Genomic DNA, 14252 nt, shown 5'->3' on the forward strand with positions numbered 1-14252 from the left:
TGGTGCCCCCTGGTGCCCACTGTGTGCCCGGTGCAGCTGCAGGAGGAGTCTGTGCTGCGGTTGCTGTTCTGGGAGGCTCGGGGGCAGGTGCTGGGGGGGCGCTGCCCTGCCGACCCCCCCCTGGCGCTGGAGCTGGGAGCCTTGGCCTGCCGCCTGCGCCTGGGCCCCTACCGGCCCGAGCTGCACAGCGCCCCCTGCCTGCGGTGAGAGACTGAGCGCCCCTGTGCCCCCTGACCCCCCCTGAGCGCCCCCCCCTGCGCCTGGGCCCCTACCGGCCCGAGCTGCACAGCGCCCCCCAGCTGCGGTGAGAGACTGAGCACCCCTGAGCCCCCTGAGCACCCCCTGACCCCCCCTGAGCCCCCCCTGAGTCCCCCCTGCGCCTGGGCCCCTACCGGCCCGAGCTGCACAGCGCCCCCCAGCTGCGGTGAGAGACTGAGCACCCCCGGGCAACCCCTGACCCCCCCTGAGCCCCCCCCCTGCGCCTGGGCCCCTACCGGCCCGAGCTGCACAGCGCCCCCTGCCTGCGGTGAGAGGACTGAGCACTCCTGTGCCCCCTGAGCGCCCCCTGAGCCCCCCCCGCGCCTGGGCCCCTACCGGCCCGAGCTGCACAGCGCCCCCTGCCTGCGGTGAGAGACTGAGCGCCCCTGAGCAACCCCTGAGCAACCCCTGAGCACCCCCTGAGCCCCCCCCTGCGCCTGGGCCCCTACCGGCCCGAGCTGCACAGCGCCCCCCAGCTGCGGTGAGAGACTGAACCCCCCCGGGCAACCCCTGACCCCCCCCTGAGCCCCCCCTGCGCCTGGGCCCCTACCGGCCCGAGCTGCACAGCGCCCCCTGCCTGCGGTGAGAGCCTGAGCACCCCCTGAGCACCCCCCCTGAGCACCCCCCTGCGCCTGGGCCCCTACCGGCCCGAGCTGCACAGCGCCCCCCAGCTGCGGTGAGAGACTGAGCACCCCTGTGCCCCCTGAGCACCCCCCTGAGCCCCCCCTGAGCGCCCCCCTGCGCCTGGGCCCCTACCGGCCCGAGCTGCACAGCGCCCCCTGCCTGCGGTGAGAGACTGACCCCCTGCACCCCCCCTGAGCGCCCCCCTGCGCCTGGGCCCCTACCGGCCCGAGCTGCACAGCGCCCCCCAGCTGCGGTGAGAGACTGAGCCCCCCCTGAGCCCCCCCTGAGCCCCCCTGAGCCCCCCCTGCGCCTGGGCCCCTACCGGCCCGAGCTGCACAGCGCCCCCCAGCTGCGGTGAGAGGACTGAGCACCCCCTGAGCACCCCCCCTGAGCCCCCCCTGCGCCTGGGCCCCTACCGGCCGAGCTGCACAGCGCCCCCTGCCTGCGGTGAGAGACTGAGCACCCCTGAGCACCCCCTGAGCCCCCCCCCGCGCCTGGGCCCCTACCGGCCCGAGCTGCACAGCGCCCCCTGCCTGCGGTGAGAGACTGACCCATGGCACCCACCCTGAGCACCCACCCACACCCCCCCTGGGCACCCCCCTGTACCCACCCCTGCCCCATGGGCACCCACTCTGCCCCACCTGGACCCACACTGCCCCACAGGTACTCACCCAGACCCTCACTGCCCCCACCCAGGCCCACAGTACCCCACAGCTACCCCATGGCATCCCCTGCTTGCCCTGCCCCATGGCAACCCCTTGTCCCCTACCCCCCCTGCCCCCTACCCCATGGCACCCCCTGCCTCCCCTGCCCCTATCCCCCCTGCCCCCTATCCCCCCCTGCCCCATGGCCACCCTGCCCCCTGCCCCTCCTCTGCCCCATGGCAACCCCTGCCCCCTGCTCCCCCTGCCCCATGGCAACCCCTGCCCCCTGCCCCCTCTGCTCCATGGCACCCTCTGCCCTATGGCACCCCCCTACCCTCTGTCCCCCCTACCCCCCACCCCCCTTGCCCCATGGCCCCCTTGCTCCCTGGACCCCCCTGCCCCATGGCAGCCCCTGACCCTTGCCCCCCCTGCCCTATGGCACCCCCTACCCCTTGTCCCCCCTATCCCCCCTAATCCCCTACTCCCCTGCCCCATGGCCGCCTGCCCCTTGCCCCCCCTGCCCTATGGCACCCCCTGCCCTATGGCACCCCCCAACCCCCTACCCCCCTGCCCCATGGTTGCCTGCCCCCTGCCCCTGTGCCCCATGGCACCCCCTGCTCCCTCCTCCCCCTGCTCCCTGGTCCCCCCTGCCCCATTGCAACCCCTGCCCCCTACCCCCCTCTGCCCCATAGCACCCCCTGCCCCCCTGCCCCCTTGCCCCATGGCACCCCCTGCCCCATTGCAACCCCTGCCCCCTGCTCCCCCTGCCCCCATGGCACCCCCTGCCCCATGGCACCCCCTGCCCTATGGCACCCCCTTCCCCCTGCCCCCTCAACCTCCTACCCCCCTGCCCCATGGCCGCCTGCCCCCTGCCCCTGTGCCCCATGGCACCCCCTGCTCCCTCCTCCCCCTGCTCCCTGGGCCCCCCCTGCCCCATTGCAACCCCTGCCCCCCTACCCCCTCTGCCCCATAGCACCCCCTGCCCCCCTGCCCCCTTGCCCCATGGCACCCCCTGCCCATTGCAACCCCTGCCCCCTGCTCCCCCTGCCCCATGGCACCCCCTGCCCTATGGCACCCCCTATCTCCTGCCCCCCCTACCCCCTACCCCCCTGCCCCATGGCACCCCCTGCTCCCTGGCACCCCCTGCCCTATGGCACCCCCTTCCCCCTGCCCCCCCTATCCCCTACCCCCCTGCCCCATGGCTGCCTGCCCCCTGCTCCTGTGTCCCATGGCACCCCCTGCTCCCTCCTCCCCCTGCTCCCTGGTCCCTCCTACCCCATAGCATCCCCTGCCCCCCTACCCCCTCTGCCCCATAGCACCCCCTGCCCCCCTGCCTCCTTGCCTCCTGGCCCCCCCTGCCCCATTGCAACCCCTGCCCCCTACCCCCTCTGCCCCATAGCACCCCCTGCCCCCCTGCCTCCTTGCCCCATGGTCCCCCCTGCCCCCTACTCCCCTGTCCCCTGCCCCCCCTGCCCCCCTGCCCCTCCCCCCCGACGCTGCGGCTGTGCCCCCAGGCCCCTGCTGGGGGAGCTGCTGCGCCGGCGCGGGCGCGGGGGGGCCTGTGGGGGGCGCTGCTGAGGAGGGGTCCGCGGCAGCCCCCCCCCGAGGAGGCTCTGCTGGAGGCCTTCTCCCGGACCCCCGGCCCCGAGGCAGACCCTGCCCAGCTCTACCGCAGCTTCCTGCGCCGCTGCCACGGCCTGCCCGCCTACGGGTGAGACCCCCGGCACCCCCCCGGCACTCCCCCGGGACCCCCCAGAGACCCCCCCGGCACCCCCCCGGCACCCCCCTGGCACCCCCCCGGGAACCCCCGCCAGGGAACCCCCCAGGGACCCCCCCCCCAGGGAACCCCCCCGGGACCCCCCCCCAGGGACCCCCCGGGACACCCCAGGGACCCCCCCGGGACCAACCAGGGACCCCCATGGGACCCCCCCCCGGGACACGCCCCCTGGGACCCCCCTGGGACCCCCTCCTAGGACCCCCCCTGGGACCCCTGGGACCCCCCCTGGGACCCCCCCCAGGGACACCCAGGGACTCCCCCGGGACACCCAAGGACCCCCCAGGGACCCCCCGGGACACCGCCCTGGGCAATACCCCCAGGGCAACCCCAGACCCCCAGAGACCACCCAGGGACCCCCTGGGCACCCCCATGGGCACCCTCCCGGGACCCCCCCAGGACCCCTCCTGGGACCCCCCCCGGAACCACCCCTGGGACCCCCTTGGGCAACCCCCCCCAGGACCCCCCCAGGGACACCCAGGGACTCCCCTGGCACCCCCCTTGGGACCCCCCCGGGCAACCTCCCCGGGACCCCCTCAGGGACCCCCCCCAGGGACCCCCTCCGGCACCACCCCTGGGCAACCCCCCGGGGACCCCCCCTAGGGACCCCCTCTGGGACCCCCCCAGAGACCACCCAGGGACCCCCCAGGGACACCAGGGACCCCTCCCCCATAGACACCCCTCAGGCACCCCCCTGGGGCAACCCCCCCAGGGCAACCCCCCCCAGGGCAACCCCAGACCCCCAGAGACCACCCCAGGACCCCCAGGCACCCCCCCCAGGGACCCCCCCCAGGGACCACCCAGGAGCCCCTGGGCAACCCCCAGGGACCCCCCAGAGACCACCCAGTGACTCCCCACGGACCCCACGGGGACCCCTCCCCCCATAGCACCCCCTAGGGACCCCTTCCCTCATAGCACCCCCCAGGGTCCCCTCCCCCCCCCGGACCCCTCCCTCTCCCCCCATAGACACCCCCAGGGACCCCTCCCCCCATAGCACCCCAGGATTCCCTTCCCCCTTAGGGACCCCTCCCCCCAGGGACCCCTCCCCCATAGACACCCCCCATGGACCTCTTCCCCTCCCCCCATAGACACCCCCAGGGACCCCTCCCCCCATAGCACCCCCAGGATTCCCTTCCCCCTTAGGGACCCCTCCCCCCCAGGGACCCCTCCCCATAGACACCCCCAGGGACCCCTCCCCCATAGACACCCCCCAGGGACCCCTCCCCCCCCAGGGACCCCTCCCCCCCAGGGACCCCTCCCCCATAGACACCCCCCATGGACCTCTTCCCCTCCCCCTATAGACACCCCCAGGGACCCCTCCCCCCAGGGACCCCTCCCCCCAAGGTCACCCCCCCAGACCCCTCCCCCCCCAGCTCCTGCTCCTCCCCCGGACCCTTACCCACAGATCCCCCCCCCCCCGCCGGCCCCCCCGGCCCCCCTCCCCCTCTCCCTGCCCTGCCCCCAGCTGCCGGGGGGTGCCGGAGCCGCTGCCCCTCCCCCCCCAGGTGCGCCTTCTTCCCGGGGGCGGTGGAGCGCGGGGGGGCGCTGCTGGGCCGCGCCGGGCTGCGGGAGGTCAGCGTCGCCGTGGGGCTGCAGGGGGTCACAGTCATCGACCCCCGCGACAAGGTGTGGGGCTGGGGGGGGAGGGGGGGCGGGCTGGGGGGCGGGGAGGGGGCTGGGGGGCAGGGTCGGGCCCATGGGGGGGGGAATGTATGGGGCAGGGGAGGGTCCATAGGAGGGTCTGTGGGACAGGAAGGGATCTATGGGGCAGAGAGGGGGATCTGTAGGGCAGGATCAGGCCCATGGGGGGGAATGTATGGGGCAGGGGAGGGTCCATAGGGTCTATGGGGTGTGGGGGGGCTGTCTGTGGGGCAGGGAAGGATCTATGGGGCAGAGGGAGGGAGCTGTGGGGCAGGATCAGGCCCATGGTGGGGATCTATGGGGCAGAGGTGAGTCCATAGCAGAGTGTGTGGGGCAGGGAGAGCCGTCTGTGGGGCTGGGAGGGATCAAGGGATGTATGGGGCAGAGAGGAAGATCTGTGGGGCAGGATCAGGCCCATGGGAGGGATCTATGGGGCAGAGAGGAGTCCATAGCAGGGTCTGTGGGGCTGGGAGGGATCTATGGGGCAGAGGGAGGGAGCTGGGGGTCAGGATCAGGCCCATGGGGGGGATCTATGGGGCAGAGAAGAGGAGATGTGGGTCAGGATCAGGCCCATGGGGGGATCTATAGGGCAGAGGGGAGTCCATAGCAGGGTCTGTGGGGCTGGGAGGGATCTATGGGGCAGAGAAGAAGATCTGTGGGGCAGGATCAGGCCCATGGGGGGATCTATGGGGCAGAGGGGACTCCATAGCAGGGTCTGTGGGGTTGGGAGGGATCTATGGGGCAGGATCAGGCCCATGGTGGGGATCTATGGGGCAGAGATGAGTCCATAGTAGAGTGTGTGGGGCAGGGAGAGCCATCTGTGGGGCTGGGAGGGATCTATGGGGCAGAGGGAGGGAGCTGGGGGTCAGGATCAGGCCCATGGGAGGGATCTATGGGGCAGAGAAGAGGAGATGTGGGTCAGGATCAGACCCATGGGGGGGATCTATGGGGCAGAGAAGAGGAGATGTGGGTCAGGATCAGGCCCATGGGGGGGATCTATGGGGCAGAGAAGAGGAGATGTGGGTCAGGATCAGACCCATGGGGGGGATCTATGGGGCAGAGGGGAGTCCATAGCAGGGCCTGTGGAGCAGGAAGGGATCTATGGGGCAGAGGGGGTGCTCTGTGGGGGCAGGACCAGGCCCATGGGGGGTGGAGTGTATGGGGCAGGGGAGGGTCCATAGGGTCTATGGGGCGGGGGAGGGGGCTGTCTGTGGGGCAGGGAGGGATCTATGGGGCAGAGGGAGGGAGCTGTGGGGCAGGATCAGGCCCATGGGAGGGATCTATGGGGCAGAGGGGAGTCCATAGCAGGGTCTGTGGGGCAGGGAGGGATCTATGGGGCAGGATCAGGGCCATGGTGGGGATCTATGGGGCAGAGATGAGTCCATAGCAGAGTGTGTGGGGCAGGGAGAGCCGTCTGTGGGGCTGGGAGGGATCTATGGGGCAGAGAGGGGGATCTGTGGGGCAGGATCAGGCCCATGGGGAGGATCTATGGGGCAGAAGAGAGTCCATAACAGAATGTGTGGGGCAGGGAGGGATCTATGGGGCAGAGAGAGGATCTGTGGGGCAGGATGAGGCCCATGGTAGGGATCTATGGGGCAGAGGGGAGTCCATAGCAGGGTCTGTGGGGCAGGGGGAGATCTATGGGGCAGAGGGGGGATCTGGGGGGCAGAATCGGGCCCATGGGGGGGGGAATGTATGGGGCAGGGGAGGGTCTATAGGGTCTATGGGGTGGGGGGGGGCTGTCTGTGGGGCAGGGAAGGATCTATGGGGCAGAGGGGAGGGAGCTGGGGGGCAGGATCAGGCCCATGGGAGGGATCTATGGGGCAGAGGGGAGTCCATAGCAGGGTCTGTGGGGTTGGGAGGGATCTATGGGGCAGGATCAGGGCCATGGTGGGGATCTATGGGGCAGAGAGGAGTCCATAGCAGGGTCTGTGGGGCTGGGGGGGATCTATGGGGCAGAGGAGGGGAGCTGTGGGGCAGAATCAGGCCCATGGGAGGGATCTATGGGGCAGAGGGGAGTCCATAGCAGGGTCTGTGGGGCTGGGGGGGATCTATGGGGCAGAGGAGGGGAGCTGTGGGGCAGGATCAGGGCCATGGGGACGCAGTGTATAGGGCAGAGAAAAGTCCATAACAGTGTCTAGGGGGGGAGCAGGCTGTCTGTGGGGCAGGGAGGGATCTATGGGGCAGAGGGGGGATGTGTGGGGCAGGATCAGGCCCATGGAGGGGAATGTATGGGGCTGGGGGCTCTGTGGGGCAGTGGGAGCTATCTGTAGGGCAGGGGGCTCTGTGGGGCAGGGGGCTCTGTGGGGCAGGGCTCCCCCCCCCAGCCATGGGGCTGAGCCCCCCCTGCCCCCCCAGCACGTGCTGCTGTCCCTGACCTACCCCGAGCTGTGCCTGGGAGCTGGTGGGGGCCGTGGGGCAGGGCGGGGCCGTGGGGCAGGACGGGGCCGAGCCCTCCGAGCCCCCCCAGCTCTGGCTGGAGTTCGACGGCGACCACCAGGGGGCGCCAGTGAACCGCCTGCTGCGCATCTTCTCCCCGCAGGTCAGCGCTGGGGGGCGCTGGGGAGCAGCTGAGCTCACCCGGGGGGGCTCTAGGGGGCAGCTGGGGGTCCCTAGGGGGCAGCTGGGGGTCCCTGGGTGGCAGTTAGGGGTCCCTGGGAGGCCCTAGGGGGCAGCTGGGGGTCCCTAGGGGGCAGTTAGGGGTCCCTGGGAGGCCCTAGGGGGCAGCTGGGGGGTCCCTGGGTGGCAGTTAGGGGTCCCTGGGAGGCCCTAGGGGGCAGCTGGGGGTCCCTGGGTGGTAGTGAGGGGTCCCTGGGAGGCCCTAGGGGGCAGCTGTGGGGCCCGTGGGGAGCAGTCAGGGGTCCCTGGGGGTCCCTAGGGGGCAGCTGGGGGGTCCCTGGGAGGTAGTTAGGGGTCCCTGGGAGGCCCTAGGGGGCAACTGGGGGTCTCTGGGGAGCAGTTGGGGGTCCCTGGGAGTCCCTAGGGGGCTGCTGGGGGTCCCTGGGGGTCCCTGGGGAGCAGTCAGGGGTCCCTGGGGGTCCCCTAGGGGGCAGCTGGGGGTCCCTGGGGGTCCCTGGTTGGCCCTAGGGGGCGGCTGAGGGAGGTCCCTAGGGGTCCGTGGGGAGTCCCTAGGGGGCAGCTGGGGGTCCCTGGGGGTCCCTGGGTGGCAGTTAGGGGTCCCTGGGAGTCCCTAGGGGGCAGCTGTGGGGCCCTAGGGGGCAGCTGGGGGTCCCTAGGGGGCAGCTGGGGGTCCCTGGGTGGCAGTTAGGGGTCCCTGGGAGTCCCTAGGGGGCAGCTGGGGGTCCCTGGGGGTCCCTGGTTGGCCCTAGGGGGCAGCTGGGGGTCCCTGGGTGGCAGTTAGGGGTCCCTGGGAGTCCCTGGGAGGCAGTTAGGGATCCCTGGGAGTCCCTAGGGGCCAGCTGGGGGTCCCTAGGGGGTGGCTGGGGGTCCCTGGGGGTCCCTGGGAGGCAGTTAGGGGTCCCTGGGAGTCCCTAGGGGCCAGCTGGGAGTCCCTAGGGGGCAGCTGGGGGTCCCTGGGGGTCCCTGGGAGGCAGTTAGGGGTCCCTGGGAGTCCCTAGGGGCCAGCTGGGGGTCCCTAGAGGGTGGCTGGGGGAGGTCCCTGGGGGTCCCTGGTTGGCCCTAGGGGGCGGCTGGGGTCCCTGGGGGTCCCTGGGGGTCCCTGGTTGGCCCTAGGGGACGGCTGGGGGCGGTCCCTGGGCTGCCGCCGCCGCCGCCGCCGTGGCGGGGCCTGGCCGTTGACTCCGCCCCCTGCAGGCGGAGCTGATGAGCGCGCTCATCCAATGCTGCATCGAGCTGGGCGGGGCGGAGCCGCCTCCCGCGGCCGAGGCCCACGCCCCCCGGCGACGCGGCCGCGCCCCCCGGCGAGCCGCCCGCGCCGGGCGCCCCCTTGCGGCGGGAGGACAGCGCCAGGCGGCCGCGCCTGCAGCGCCTGCGCACCATCGACTACGTGCGGGAGGGTGCGCGGGGGGGGCCCGAATGGGGGGGGGCTGGGAGGGGTTTGGGGGGGGCTGAGGGGTAGCCAGGGGAGGTACAGAGGGGTTCTGAGACCCCCCCCCCGAGAAATGAACCTGGGGGGCACCCAAAGGTGACCCAGGGGATCAGGAGGGGCTGGGGGTGTCCAGGGGGGCACCCATGGGACTGGGGAGGGGGAGGTGGTAGAGAGGGGTCTGAGCCCCCCCTGGGAAGATGGACATGAGGGCACCCATGGGAAGGGGGGGGAGGAGGAGGGGTGGTAGAGAGGGGTATGAGCCCCCCTGGGAGGGTGTCTAGGGGGGCACCCAAGGGTGACCCAGAGGATCAGGAGGGGCTGGGGGTGTCCAGGGGGGCACCCATGGGACTGGGGGGGGTGGTAGAGAGGGGTCTGAGCCCCCCAGGAGGGGTGTCCAGGGGGGCACCCATGGGACTGGGGGGTGGGGGTTGGTACAGAGGGGTCTGAGCCCCCCAGGAGGGTGTCCAGGGGGGCACCCATGGGGGGGTTGGGGGTTGGTACAAAGGGGTCTGAGCCCCCCAGGAAGGTGTCCAGGGGGGCACCCAAAGGTGACCTAGGGGGCCTGAGGGGGGGGTGGTCTCACAGGAGTTTGGGTCCCCCCTTGGTGGGGGGGGGTGTGGGGATCCTGGGCACTCCCTGACGCCCCTCCCCCCCCCATTCCCTGTGCCCCCCCCCAGGTGAGGAGCTGCGGCGGGTGAAGCCCCCCCGGCGCTCGGTGTCCTTCTTCGGCAGGGGAGGGGGCGGCGGGGCTGGGGGCGGGGCCAGCACCGAGCAGGGCTGAGGACCCCGCCCCCACCCCGGGAGACCCCGCCCGCCCCGGGAGACCCCGCCCACCCCGGGAGACTCCGCCCCCCGCCGTGAGCAGCGCTGCCTTGGGAGACCCTCCCACCCCCCCCCCCCCCGCCCCTAAAGCCAGCAGTGGCCTGGGAGCCCCTCCCCCATTTTGTACTGACCCCAACCCAACCCCCCCCCAATAAACTGCAGAGGGACCCCAAAACCCTGCCCCTCCCCCCGCGGCCTTGGGGCCAATCCAGGGCTCTTGGGAGCTGGTTTGGGGCCGATTCAGGCTGCTCTGGGGCTCCTTGGAGGGGGTTGGGACTCCCATGGAGGAGGGTTGGGGCCAATTCAGGCTGGTTTGGGGCTCCCTGGGGGCTGTTTGGGGCCAATTCAGGCTGCTTTGGGGCTCCCTGGGGGCTGTTGGGGCCAATTCAGGCTGCTTTGGGGCTCCCTGGGGGCTGTTTGGGGCCAATTCAGGCTGGTTTGGGGCTCCCTGGGGGCTGTTTGGGGCCAATTCAGGCTGCTTTGGGGCTCCCTGGGGGCTGTTTGGGGCCAATTCAGGCTGCTCTGGGGGCTCCTTGGAATGGTTTGGGTCTCCCTGGGGACAATTTGGGGCCAGTCCAGGCTGGAGCTCCCTGTGGGAGGTCTGGGGCTAATTCAGGCTGGTTTGGGGCTCCTTGGGGGTGGTTTGGGGCCAATTCAGGATGGTTTGGGGCTCCTTGGAGGGATTTGGGGCTCCCTGGGGGCAGATTTGGGCTCCTGGGGGTGGTTTGAGGCTAATTCAGGAAGGATTGGGTCTCCTTGGAGGGGTTTGGGGCCAATTCAGGCTGGTTTGGAGCTCCCAGGGGACAGTTTGGAGCCAATTGAGGCTGGTTTGGGGCTCCCTGGGGGTGGTTTGGGGCTAATTCAGGATGGTTTGGGCTCCCTTGGAGGGGGGTTGGGACTCCCATGGAAGAGGGTTGGGGCCAATTCAGGCTGGTTTGGGGCTCCCTGGGGCCGGTTTGAGGCTAATTCAGGCTGGTTTGGGGTTCCTTGGAGGGCTTTGGGGCTCCCTGGGGACAGTTTGAGGCCAATCCAGGCTGGTTTGGGGCTCCTTGGAGCGGTTTGGGGCCAATTCAGGTTGGTTTGGGGCTCCCTGGAGGGATTTGGGGATCCCTGGGGGCAGTTTGGAGCCAATTCAGGCTGCTCTGGGGCTCCTTGGAGGGGGTTGGGACTCCCATGGATGAGGGTTGGGGCCAATTCAGGCTAGTTTGGGGCACCCAGGGGGCAGTTTTGGGGCTAATTCAGGATGGATTGGGGCTCCCTGGGGGCAGTTTGGGGCCAATTCAGGCTGGTTTGGGGCTCCCTGGGGGTAGTTTGGGGCCAATTCAGGCTGGTTTGGGGCTCCCAGGGGCAGTTTGGGGCTAATTCAGGATGGATTGGGGCTCCCTGGGGGCAGTTTGGGGCCAATTCAGGCTGGTTTGGGGCTCCCTGGGGGTAGTTTGGGGCTAATTCAGGATGGATTGGGGCTCCCTGGGGGCAGTTTGGGGCCAATTCAGGCTGGTTTGGGGCTCCCAGGGGGCAGTTTGGGGCTAATTCAGGATGGATTGGGGCTCCCTGGGGGCAGTTTGGGGCCAATTCAGGCTGGTTTGGGGCTCCCAGGGGGCAGTTTGGGGCTAATTCAGGATGGATTGGGGCTCCCTGGGGGCAGTTTGGGGCCAATTCAGGCTGGTTTGGGGCTCCCTGGGGGTAGTTTGGGGCCAATTCAGGCTGGTTTGGGGCTCCCTGGGGGTAGTTTGGGGCTAATTCAGGCTGGATTGGGGCTCCCTGGGGGCAGTTTGGGGCCAATTCAGGCTGGTTTGGGGCTCCCAGGGGCAGTTTGGGGCTAATTCAGGATGGATTGGGGCTCCCTGGGGGCAGTTTGGGGCCAATTCAGGCTGGTTTGGGGCTCCCAGGGGGCAGTTTGGGGCTAATTCAGGATGGATTGGGGCTCCCTGGGGGCAGTTTGGGGCTAATTCAGGCTGGTTTGGGGCTCCCTGGGGGCTGTTTGGGGCTAATTCAGGCTGGTTTGGGGCTCCTTGGAGGGGGTTGGGACTCCTTGGAGGAGGGTTGGGGCCAATTCAGGCTGGTTTGGGTCTCCTTGGGGGCGCTTTGGGGCCAATTCAGGCTGCTTTGGGGCTCCCTGGAGGGGTTTGGGGCTCCTTGGAGGGATTTGGGGCTCCCTGGGGGCGGGTTGGGGCCAATTCAGGCTGGTTTGGGACTCTCTGGGGGCAGATTTGGTCTCCTTGGGGGCGGGTCTGGGGCTAATTCAGGCTGGTCTGGGGCTCCTTGGAAGGGTTTGGGGTCAATTCAGGATGGTTTGGGTTTCACTGGGGGCAGTTTGGGTCTCTTTGGAGGGGTTTGGGGCTCCCTGGGGGCAGTTTGGAGCCAATTCATGCTGGTTTGGGGCTCCCTGGGGGCAGTTTGAGGCTAATTCAGGCTGGTCTGGGGCTCCTTGGAGGGGTTTGGGGCTCCCTGGGGGTGGTTTGGGGCTAATTCAGGAAGGATTTGGGCTCCTTGTGCAGTGGTTTGGGGACAATTCAGGCTGGTTTGGAGCTCCCTGGGGGAAGTTTGAGGCCAATTCAGGTTGGTTTGGGGTTCCTTGGAGGGGGTTGGGGCTCCCTGGGGGTGGTTTGAGGCTAATTCAGGAAGGATTGCGGCTCCTTGGAGTGGTTTGGGGCTCCCTAGGGACAGTTTGGGGCCAATTCAGGCTGGTCTGGAGCTCCTTGGAGGGGCTTGGGGCTCCCTGGGGGCGGTTTGGGGCTAATTCAGGCTGCTTTGGGGCTCCTTGGAGGGGTTTGGGTCTCCCTGGGGGTGGTTTGAGGCTAATTCAGGAAGGATTGGGGCTCCTTTGAGGGGTTTGGGGCCAATTCAGGCTGGTTTGGAGCTCCCTGGGGGCGGTTTGGGACTCCTTGGAGCACTTTGAGGCCAATTCAGGCTGGTCTGGGTCTCCTTAGGGCTGGCTGGAGCTCCCTGGGGGCAGTCTGGGACCAATTCAGGATGGTTTGGGGTTCCTTGGAGGGATTTGGGGCTCCCTGGGGGCAGTTTGGGGCTAATTCAGGCTGGTCTGGGGCTCTCTGGGGGTAGTTTGGGGCCAATTCAGGCTGGTTTGGGGCTCCCTGGGGGCAGTTTGGGGCTAATTCAGGCTGGTCTGGGGCTCTCTGGGGGTAGTTTGGGGCCAATTCAGGCTGGTTTGGGGCTCCCTGGGGGCAGTTTGGGGCCAATTCAGGCTGGTTTGGGGCTCCCTGGGGGCAGTTTGGGGCCAATTCAGGCTGGTTTGGAGCTCCCCGGTGGTGGTTTGGGTCTCCTTGGGGGCGGTTTGGGTCTCCTTGGAGGGTTTGGGGCTCCCAGGGGGCAGTTTGGGGCCAATTCAGGCTGCTTTGGGTCTCCTTGGGGGCGCTTTGGGGCCAATTCAGGCTGCTTTGGGGCTCCCTGGAGGGGTTTGGGGCTCCTTGGAGGGATTTGGGGCTCCCTGGGGGCGGGTTGGGGCCAATTCAGGCTGGTTTGGGACTCCCTGGGGGCAGATTTGGTCTCCTTGGGGGCGGTCTGGGGCTAATTCAGGCTGGTCTGGGGCTCCTTGGAAGGGTTTGGGGCCAATTCAGGCTGGTCTGGGGCTCCTTGGGGCTGGTTTGTGTCTCCCTGGGGGCAGTTTGAGGCCAATTCAGGCTGGTCTGGGGCTCCTTGGAAGGATTTGGTGCTCCCTGGGGGCTGTTTGAGGCTAATTCAGCCTGGTTTGGGGCTCCCTGGGAGTGGTTTGGGTCTCCTGGGAGGGTTTGGTGCTCCCTGGGGGCTGTTTGAGGCTAATTCAGCCTGGTTTGGGGCTCCCTGGGAGTGGTTTGGGGCTCCTTGGAGGGTTTGGGGCTCCCTGGGGGCAGTTTGGGGCCAATTCAGGCTGCTTTGGGGCTCCTTGGGGGCAGATTTGGTCTCCTTGGGGGCGGTCTGGGGCCAATTCAGGATGGATTGGGGCTCCTTGGAGGGGTTTGGGGCTCCCTGGGGGTGGGTTGGGGCCAATTCAGGCTGCTCTGGGTCTCCTTAGGGCTGGCTGGAGCTCCCTGGGGGCAGTTTGGGGCAAATTCAGGATGGTTTGGGGCTCCTTGGAGGAGGGTTGGGGCCAATTCAGGCTGCTTTGGGGCGCCCTGGGGGCTGTTTGGGGCCGATTCAGGCTGGTTTGGGGCTCCCTGGGGGTGGTTTGGGGCTCCCTGGGGGTGGTTTGGGGCTCCCTGGGGGTGGTTTGGGGCCCATTCAGGATGGATTGGAGCTCCTTGGAGGGATTTGGGGCCAATTCAGGCTGGTTTGGGGCTCCCTGGGGGCAGTTTGGGGCTAATTCAGGCTGGTTTGGGGCTCCCTGGGGGCAGTTTGGGGCCAATTCAGGCTGGTTTGGGGCTCCCAGGGGGCAGTTTGGGGCTAATTCAGGCTGGTTTGGGGCTCCCTGGGGGCAGTTTGGGGCCAATTCAGGCTGGTTTGGGGCTCCCAGGGGGCAGTTTGGGGCTAATTCAGGCTGGTTTGG

The 14252-nt window shown here is 69.3% G+C and overlaps 1 protein-coding gene across 1 annotated transcript; it reads left to right on the top strand.

Moving 5' to 3' along the window:
* Positions 1–3: 3 nt before the first annotated feature.
* On the top strand, positions 4–9983 carry FRMD8 (FERM domain containing 8; the record flags this gene model as incomplete). Its single annotated transcript, XM_068136657.1, is given in 9 exon segments — positions 4–203; positions 3041–3066; positions 3069–3237; positions 4806–4926; positions 7300–7335; positions 7337–7483; positions 8716–8789; positions 8791–8918; positions 9628–9983. Coding segments are annotated over 9 exon segments (1005 nt in total), but the record flags the coding sequence as incomplete, so codon positions are not given.
* Between the last annotated feature and the right edge of the window lie 4269 nt (positions 9984–14252).

The sequence above is a fragment of the Melanerpes formicivorus genome, unplaced genomic scaffold (genome assembly GCF_026170545.1).
Source record: "Melanerpes formicivorus ecotype bairdi unplaced genomic scaffold, bMelFor1.0.p_v2 SCAF_2881, whole genome shotgun sequence".
In the NCBI taxonomy this organism is placed as follows: domain Eukaryota; kingdom Metazoa; phylum Chordata; class Aves; order Piciformes; family Picidae; genus Melanerpes; species Melanerpes formicivorus.